We start from the raw sequence: 10,063 nt of genomic DNA, 5'->3' as shown, positions 1-10,063 counted from the left end.
ATTGGGTTTGAACTACTGTAATATGGTAAAATATATAATCTGTCTGACTTTGGAAACAGCTGCTACAAACCAACAGGTTTGTTTCGAATGGGCTGTTGAATATATTCCCTTTTAGTTATTGATGATCTATTGTGCTTACCCTTTTGGCAGAAGGTGTTTTTTTTTTTTTTTGCCAAAAGACAGTCAAAAGCACTGCAAGCATGTGAACAGTAATTTGCAAGCAAAAAAATAAAAAAATTAAAATACCCGGTTTAAAGAACTGCAAAACAGATTGACTGTGTATAACCAGTCTGATTGTTAAAAAAAAACTGTTGCAAATGTCTAAAGGATTTATAATTTATATAGGCCAAAAGGTTCCTGAAATAATCTGGGCCCGGTTCCCCAAAACATTCTTATCGCTAAGTAGTTCTTAACCTATTCCTTATCCTCTCTCTTAACCTTATGACACGGTTCCCGACACGTTCGTACGTTAAGCAAATCTTCTGTAAGTCACACTTTCGTAAGGTTGGTCTGGACCATTCGTAGCTCTCTCTTAGCGTTATTTGAGCTCATGACGCTACTGTACAGCAGTCTTTAGAAACCAGCGCAGCGAAGTAGCCTACAAGTCAAACTATGGTATGTTGACAATTTTGTGGCTCAACAATGATTTTCTGTTATTTTTTAAGACTCATAATAAATTATGTTCGCAATGGATACAGGCCTATTTATGAAGTTGACTTTATGTGGTTACAGAACTAATAAGGTGGTAATTAGCCTAGGCTTTTTCGTAATGTAATTAAAGCGAACTGGCAATCATTTCTTTGATAATTAAAATCTGGCAAACAATTTGGCTCTAAATGGCTAAGATCTTTAAATAGGTAAGCATGGTGGTGTCCAGTAAGCGACCAACTATGGCAGCGATCCAACATGTCCTTGTATTGAATCAAAGACGGAGCCGGACTCGGAGCCGTTTAGTCCATGTCAGTTTTTTTATTCGGCAAAACTTAAGCCCTTTTGACATTTTGCCTGACGTGGCTATATTTAAAAAAATCCCCTCCCAAGACAACTCATTGTGGAGCATCTGGACCTTCCCAGACCTGCACTGGCCAGGCTAACGCGGCGGAATTCTGCTTTAAGCCCTGAAGCCCAGCGCTACGTTTTTTTTTTAAATTATTATTATTTATTTATTTATTTTGCTACAGAGAGATTCATCGAGGTCTTGGGAGAGGGCTACGGCCTAATCAAGACCTCGGTGTGGAGGTGTGTCCACACAGTCACCAACGCCCTTCTGCTCCATGCCGGGGATTACATCCTGGTGGATGGCACACTCATCCCTATCGCAAATCCATCAGTGATTGTAGATGGGTTGTTTTTTATTAAAAACATAAACCAATTGCAATCAATAACGCATTAAACAGAAGTAACTGCAGCTGCTTGCCAATCAATTCTGATTGTAAAGTACCTTACCTTTAAAGCCTATCTTTCAAGTTGAAGATCCCTGTGAATGAACGTGTAGATAAATAGTGTAGGAATTCGACTTGCGTGAAGAAATTAATCATAAATTTGCATTAAAACAGTTTTTTAAAAGAAATTGTGAGTAAAATTACTTCCGTTGTGAAAACGCTCTGATCGGAAGTGACGCAACGGCCGGTAAACATCGTCTCTTCGTAATGGAGTCAGACAGTGAAGAGGTTGCAGTAGGGATAAATGTCAACTCTTACGATGGGCCATTGCCGTATAATTACGAGCCGCCTAGGCGAGAGAGGGGTCAGGCAGAGTTAACCCTCTGGAGTCTAAGGGTATTTTTGGGGCCTGGAGAAGTTTTGTCATGCCCTGACATTTGTGCTTTTTTCAGTTTCTTATAAATATCTAAATGGGTAAAGTCTAATCTCACTGTAATCAGCACAAACTGGGCTATAATAATATAAGAAATGCATGTATGTACATGATTGTGTTTTTGAGAAAAAAAATATTATGGGTTTTTAGTGAAAAACTAAAAATGTTAAAACACTTGAATAAGGCAAAAAAACACATAAAGAACAATGGTTCCCGGGATTTTTGAGAACTGGAGCTTGTAGCCTAGAATTTTTCTTTCTAAATGATGTGAAAATCATCTTGTTTACTCACTCACAGAGAACAATATATTGATTTAAATTTTCTAAGACACTTTTTGTTGGTAAATGTCATATGCGAGTAGGCGTCAACTACCATGAATATCATTGTGATTTACACCTGAGAAGACAAAGGCCTGCATAATGAGCCATTCAGTCATCTGTGCCACTGTGAGTGAGGAGTTACAAGAGAGAATGCAAGAACAAAATAAATCTATATAATTTTATGTTTGTAGTTTATTTAGAATATATTTAATTATCCCACAACATAATTTAATATCCACTTGGGGGTGCAGTTAAACAGTTTATTAGAAACAATCAAAGCTGACTTTCAAACAAATTGTTTGGCATCCTTACTCCAGTCACACAATCCTTCAGAATCCTTTTAACAATCTTATTTTCTACAAAAAAAAACATTTATTGTTATTATTATTATCAATGTTGAAAAGAGCTGAGAATATTTTTCTGGGTTTTTAGGGGGAATAAATTGAAAGAAAAGCATGTTTTTACATTTGTGACAGTTATCTATTTGTTACATTTATATTATTTACATCAAGCTTTTGAATGGTATAGTATTGTATATTGTTATTGAAACTTCATAATGTTTCACTTGATTACTATACATTTAGTCAGGAATTATAGTTTGGAAAAAGTATTTGGAAAAAGTCTAACTAGTAAAATGTTTACACGTTATGTGAAAACTAGTACAAGTATATAAATAAATAAAAAGAGACTTACTCATGTTTATGATCTCTGCTGAATAAAGTGCTGCATTCTTTTTTTCTGAGGAAATCCATTTCTCAAATCCTCAACCACATGACATCTTTTTGGGGTGAATTATGTCTTATTCCTCTCATCGCGAAGCAAACAGTAAAATAAACACTTGAAGAACAGGCTCGCTGCTTTTTCTTCTGTTATGGGCGTATTCAAGCCGCGCACTTCAGTTTGAATATGAATAGCGCGTTCAGCGCAGGGGGCGTGGTCAAATTAGATATAATGAAGGGAGACTTGAAAAACAGACATCGCGTTGTTTTCATATGGATTACTTTATCACAGAATATCTGTTTTCGGCGGCACTTGTTTAGTTTAAAAATAGACATGTCAAGCTTTCTATAGATATCTCCCCCATGTATTTTCGTTGAATATTCACGGAGTTACAGTTCATTTTAATGACTTGTTTGTAAATGAAGATAAGCGCAGACAAAGGCTGCAGACAGCACACCTTGTTTGTTATCTTTATTTTATAAGTGCACAAAGTTTTGTTGTCATTATGTCTGTATCCAAAAAAAAGTAGACCCTTTACAGATTCGATTGATGTATTGCTCTTATCTGTACGATTAAAACTGAAAGTGTAATTTAAGGTCTTTTCGGGGTTATCAGGAGAAAATGACTCAAAACGCGTATCCGCGTTAATCGACTCGAAAGGGTTTTAAGGGGAAGGGTAAATGGACAGAGGAGAGAGATAGAGTTGTGGTGTGAGGAGAATCGGTTGAGAATTGGGCAGGTGTCTTGGTGAGTGACCACAGGCTAAAGCCAATTGTGGCTAACGTCTCCATGTTTAACACATTGCAGTATTTTTAATAAATCATATTTAGCAATATTGCTGTCGACTTTGTTGTTTTTCAAGCATCCATGTAGATTGTCACCATTTATGCCAGCAACATGTGTCTTAAAATAATTAATTTAGATCCCAGATTTTAAATGATTGTAGGATGTAGGTTATAGCTTACATATGTGACGGTCAGCTAGTCTGGATAGGGATAGAAATTCTGTGCATTTCTATTCAACAGTTTAATGTGAAATTTTGTAGAAATTGCTAACTGATTTTTAATCAGTAACTGCTTTTAGACCTAGGTGTCCGCATGTTCTGCTTCTGCAGATGTCAAGCGTTTGGGCCGTATATCTAAACAACATAACCGGACAGCTGGAATTCCGAACTTAGTCGGCTGTTATACTACTCACCTTAGTATTTCCGACGGACATTATGTAAATGAGCTCACATGTACTGTGGAGTACGTGTATGAAAGCGGTTAGTCTTCCGGCTAGGACGGGAATATGCTGTTCATGTAAATACAGTCATTGTAACAAGGATCTTTTATTGTCATGTGAAGGGATACTGGTTGTAAGGCATGCAGATAAATGCATCTAATTGACAGCCTATACTGTACAGGGGGTGTGTCTTTTTACAGCGCATATTTACCCAAGTTTTAGGAAGTAAGTAGTCTACATGTCGTTTCTTACAAGGTCTTACACCAACCATTAGAGCTACAAGGAGGGAAGGAGAGTGAGTTTATCTTAGCACATTTGTTTAACAGGTGCTTGTGTGGTAGATGTGAGGCTATGCCATCAGCAGTGGAGAGTGTGTGCTGTAGGGAGGTCGACGCCTATTGGTCCCTTGTCCAAAACCTAGATCCCCCAGAAGACATTACCTGCCTCACTCCATCCAGGGTTTGAAGCATCCTGTCTGAATCCTTTTGTGCTGCAGATAGCATACATGAACTTCAGACAGGAGCATGGCCCTCTTCAAGCCAGCAGACCAGAGTAGGTTTTGAGCAAAAATTATTTCACACTGCAATACAAAGAAACAGCTTTTCTACACCAAAATAGTAAATCCTGTTAAGCAGGTTTTTAAACTCAGTGGTTTCCATATACTTCCTATAAAAACAACTTTGGTGTTGTGTAGTACAGTAGAATATCAGCCAACAGGACATGCAATATTTACCATTGGAATTGTTTACTATGAAAACATGGTATGATCAAAATGTAATTATGTCCCAATCTACACCACAGGCAGTTCCGATACACAGCATATAGGCAGGTTGTCCGCTGGGCGTACGGAATAATAGGCAGGAACATTAGGAAAGCCATACCTTCATGTGTTGTGTCAGCAATAAGGAGGCAGTTTGCAGAGGAGGGACAAACATACAAAGGTTTCCAGTGGCCCCACTTGGAAGACGATTAATAAATACATAGTGAAACAAACTGTACTGGTACAATTGATCTTTTATTACATGTTAAAACGTGAGTGTCGTGCGAGATGGAGGCTGACTGCGTCATCCTTGTCAACCTTCTGGACGGAAGAGGTGAGGGGGGGCCCAGCCACCTTTCCGAAACCGTGGGTAGCGAACAGCGTAGCGTACCTCACCCTCACTAGTACGCGCTACATCTCTGTTGCCATTACTATTGAAATGTAGGGCTGCCAAGAGAAGTCTGTACGAGATAAGTAGATAAAACATTAGGTCTCCAAAGCTAACCCAATGCAGTGAAATGCAACAGAAATATGACATTAATGTTTTCAGTTCAAATGGGTATAAGACAATGACTCATCTTTGCAATTATTTTTTTGCAAACAATATGTAATGCTGTTATCAATCTATAACATTTTGGTCTGCTATACAAGACTGCATTAGTTTTTAGCCATATTCATTCTGTCATAATTTCCTGAAATTGAAAAAAAAAAAAAAACTAATTTTATTAGTATCGATACTTTTAAGTGATAACACTACCTGCTGTACATCCCAAGAAAAGAAAAGCCAGTGTGTTTGGGAGCAAAGTGCAGAATAAGGGAATGGTAGGCCTCCAGGGAGAATGTCTAACGCTGAGGTGACAATTGTCGAATATCCTTTACCAGTGCTTTCCTGGCAGCTACACTCTCCAGTTTAGTGGCTGCTGGTGATCCTGAATAAAACGTATTCTGTCATATAATCTCTCGCATTTCATAACACAAGTAATTATTAGTACACATGGGGTTACGTATTGATAAAACCAAACTAAAATTTACAAGCACTGAAAAAAGTTTAGCCTCAAAACATTTGACATCTTTTAACATAGGCTATTATGTTGTACCTGGTTCCAGCCACTCCTTGTTTCTTGCCTCTCCTTCCAACGGTGGATGTGCGCAGCTGGTAAATGCTGGAGAGCTGTGTTCATGTATGTCCTGTACATGATTTATCATACTCTGCCATTTTGCCTGCATCTCATCTGGATCTCCTGTAGGGGTGGAAGCTGCGGTCCAATAGATATGGTTGATAATGGCAGGCCTCCACAGCTTCAGATCCTCACAGTCCCTCTCTTTTGCAGCAGCATCCAGTGCTTTCTGTACACCTGTTCCAGAGCAGACAAACAGAGCAGAGCAAATTAATTATTAGGAAAGTGAATTTAACTACAAAAACAAGTCTGTTATATAGAACTACCAGCATCACAATACATACTTTTCCCAATATGCCAGACGTCAAAGAAATGCTTTGTTCCTTCTGAACACATTTTCTCACGTACCCACTTGGCCACCTAAAACACAAATTGATTTTATAGAATTGATTTTGAGTGATACTGTGCCTGTCAATGCTGTTCAGCTTTAGATCTCTCCTAGCATCATTACCTGCCGATTTCTGTCTGTTATCAGAGCAGACACTTGCATGTCTTGGTCCATCAGGAACTGCATACTCCGCTTTAGACCCTCTAGCTCACACCAAGAGCTGCTTGGGACTTCTGAGCTCTGTAAAACCAACTGATTATTACTGAACAGTAACTGTAATATCAGTAACTAAATCAGACACAAGATTTCTGTGTGACATCAACTTACTTGGACAAGCTGAACATCCAAAACTTTGTTAATTCGATCCTCAATCAAGGAGTAGCTACCATACTTGGCACAGTGTCCAGGAGAATCTGATCTAAGAACGTCAAAAACAGTTACATTTATAGGTTAATGCAAAAACACATTGACCTGTTCTACATCAGTGACGTGAGCTGGACCATTCTACCTGCAGTCACCAGACAGGATCAATCCACCCCCAGTCTCCTTCAACTCCCTGATGATCCCACTCTGCTCATTCCTCCAGGCCTGCACGATGGTAGGGATAGTGTAATAGCGCTGATGGCGGAAAAAAGTGCCGGGACTTATGCACTGCAGTCCAAACAGCTTCAGCATCCTGATTGTCTGAGTAGCCATGCAACCTGAGAAGTGGATGGCACCGCTGAGTAAAAGGTTGCAGGCAGGCATGTTTCGATGCACCTTCTCTTGGTTTTGCCAGTAACGCTCATAGCCACAAGTTCCGCAGGCCTGAAAGATGATAGAAGATTCAATACTCAAGCAGCTTTAAGATGAGCCAGTAAAAAACCTGTATAGTTAAGACACAAATAATGAATATACATACTGTACATTCACAGACTATAATTCAGCTCCTCATAGACAGTTGACAATTAAGACATTACCTGCTTGACTTTTATGAAAGTTCCTTCCCGGGTGCATTATGCGTCCCTGGGTTTCCCCACAGCATGCAGGGCAAACTGTGAACAAGGACAGCAACTGCCTCTGGCAAACAATGAACTTGTCAACAGCACTGAAAACAAGGAAAGGAAAACACTCATTAATTCTGACTATGACATCAGAAACAGTTTCCATTAATAAAAAGGTTTTTACTTTGGGTCACTGAGAGATTCCAGCTCTTCTGGTTCCTCCTCAGAGGACTCTCTCAACATCTCCTCCCCTGGACTCCATGACATATCACCAGAATGGTTGACAATATTAGAAAATGACCATTCATCATCACTTTGTTCAGGACTGGCCAGTGGAGTTGATCTGCGATGCTCAAACCTTTCGGTTTGAGTCCCCACATCCACCATCTGAGGCTTTACCTGAACACCTTAGATGAAAGAGATTCATCTTAATAATTGTTCACCAATTGTACATTCATGGGTAACAACACATGCACTATCTAATGCAACCCAGTAAAAATGTATTTTTCTAACATTATGAAGTTCTTAATTTTTAATGTTTACTGTCTGAAAAGTGGAAATGACAAAATAGTAACCATGGAGATCATGAAATTTTTTGACATAATCCTTATTTGTGATTGTTTATGGCATGTATGTTGAATGCTAGATATATAAGCTAACTACCTAATGAACGATGTAAACATCTTATGTTGCACTGTGATCCACGATGGACCAGTTCTGGCTCAGGGTCCATTGTAGAGATGTCTCCATCTCCATCAGGATCTGAAGTGGCAGTTGCACCCGCCCCGTCTTTGCTGGCAGCACTCTCTCCCATAATCTGAAAACAGACCGAGATCACAACTTTGAACTCTAAAAAATGTAGTCCTTTCATGAAAATCCCCCATTCATGCATTATTTAAAAGACTGTTAATCTTTTCAAAATCTTTTTAAAGTACGTTAGTCCCGAGCTTGTTGATACCAGCTTCGATTAGTCAAAGAAAACCAAGGCAAATCCGATTTAACTAAGAAAACTAATATTGTAAAGAATTACTTGGATGCGTTTTGGAGACGGTGAAAAGTGCGCGCTCTTTCTTTCAGTCAAACATGCGCCCTGTCACAAGGGCAGCGTTTCATCTACTTTACTCACCGATCAAATAAGACTTTGGCGGGACAAAAAATCAATTTGGCGGGCGCTAAAACAAGTTAAATGCAGGAAAATTCATGCGTGAATTTAACCGAGTAGTAATATGCGAATGCGACCACATAAAATTGTAATTAAAAAAAAATAAATTTTCTGGAACCCTGTCTTAATAGCTCAATAAAATAAGTGGCAGGAGGCTCATGTGCAGCCTCACGGGGTGTAACAAGAGTAAGCTGACGGCAGCTAGGCGGGCTTTCGTGCCATGCCAAGACTAATCCATTATAACGTCAAGAAAAATACATTTGCAGAGATTACATGCAGAGCTACATTTCGATGCAACAATTTGTATATGGTATTATAAGACTTACTGTGCAAAGCTCCCGTTTTCGACGCGCAGATTCTCTGCTAGTGCTAACATTAACGTTAGACTCTTCACTCCCGCCAGATTTTGCAGGTGGACTTGCATGCACCGATGGCACAGCTCCATTTGCCAGCCTAACCCACTCTTTTCGTCGAAATCCCATGCGAAATTCCATAAGATCTCCTTGGTTGTAGCTGTCCGGTGTGAAGTGTTTTTCACATACCACCGTGTGTCTAGTCAACGAGGAGGCAGCGAAATTGCTTCTCTTTGCCTGGACGAAACGTATCCAAGCACGGAAATCTTTGTGTTTCTTGTTTGGAAATCGGTGGACCCGATGGCCAGACAAGTTGGAGTTGTTGCATCCAAAACAAACACAAGAATTCACCATTGTGACAACTCAAACCTACTATAACTATAATAACGATAACGACAATCTCTATTTTCTGTTTCCACCTCTCAGACTACGTAAACCCACACTGAGAACCAGGGCTGCAGCGCCTATGTTTGCCTGTCGTTACGTCATATGACGCGTTCTCTGGGAAAAAGGCGGTTTTTTGGCGCGTAGCTTAGAATAGGCACTTTTTTTCCTTAATTTCTGCCCGTGGGTGTTGTAAAACATATTTATTCTTATGTACGTCTTTTTAAATTTACATTTTCATACAATATTCTGTATAAATTAAGTTATAAAATATATTGAAAGATGGCCTTTAATATAAAAGTGTATTATATAATTTTCATAAGTCGTTAAACCCATGTCAAAAAGCGGCACAACGGGATAAGGAGGGTGGATGATTAGCGAGGGATACCCAGTTCATCTAGCCGTCACAACATAGCCTATCTTGTGAACATATTACTGACCATTTGATAATTTAATTTATAGTCTATATTCTACTGATAACTTAAACTATGTTAAAATAAATGTTACTGTAATAATTTGAGGAATGTTTCATTTGCATAGAACGTGTTGTCTTTCTTAACTCTGTAATGCACCTTCATGTGAAGTGGAAAATCGATTTATGAGCAATCGATGCCAACTAATTCAGCACCTTCACTCGGGACAGCGCTCTTGTAACGTCGGACGTAAGAGGCAGCGTGCTAAGAAGCTTCCTAAGGGACACTTCGAGGAACACACTTAGAAACATAAACAACTTTGGTAAGATATATCTTTCGATGTCTTCTTAGCGCGCTAAGAGTGAACGTTATCGGGGAACCGGGCCCTGATATCAAGGGCGTAACTTTGGGTCTACCATTGGG

General features: G+C 39.2%; 1 protein-coding gene across 1 annotated transcript; it reads right to left on the bottom strand.

The window, feature by feature from the left end:
- Nucleotides 1–5,152: 5,152 nt before the first annotated feature.
- Nucleotides 5,153–9,340, bottom strand: LOC132123033 (uncharacterized). The gene is made up of 7 exons (XM_059533563.1): nucleotides 8,817–9,340; nucleotides 6,854–7,152; nucleotides 6,673–6,763; nucleotides 6,469–6,585; nucleotides 6,302–6,377; nucleotides 6,048–6,194; nucleotides 5,153–5,286 (listed from the first exon to the last, which is right to left on the bottom strand). The coding sequence occupies exons 1-7, from the start codon at nucleotides 9,195–9,197 to the stop codon at nucleotides 5,153–5,155; spliced, it is 1,245 nt and encodes a 414-aa protein (XP_059389546.1). The 5' UTR covers nucleotides 9,198–9,340.
- Between the last annotated feature and the right edge of the window lie 723 nt (nucleotides 9,341–10,063).

The sequence above is a fragment of the Carassius carassius genome, chromosome 41 (genome assembly GCF_963082965.1).
Source record: "Carassius carassius chromosome 41, fCarCar2.1, whole genome shotgun sequence".
Taxonomy (NCBI): domain Eukaryota; kingdom Metazoa; phylum Chordata; class Actinopteri; order Cypriniformes; family Cyprinidae; genus Carassius; species Carassius carassius.
Note: the sequence above shows the minus strand (reverse complement) of the source record. Positions and strands in the feature narration are given on the sequence as shown.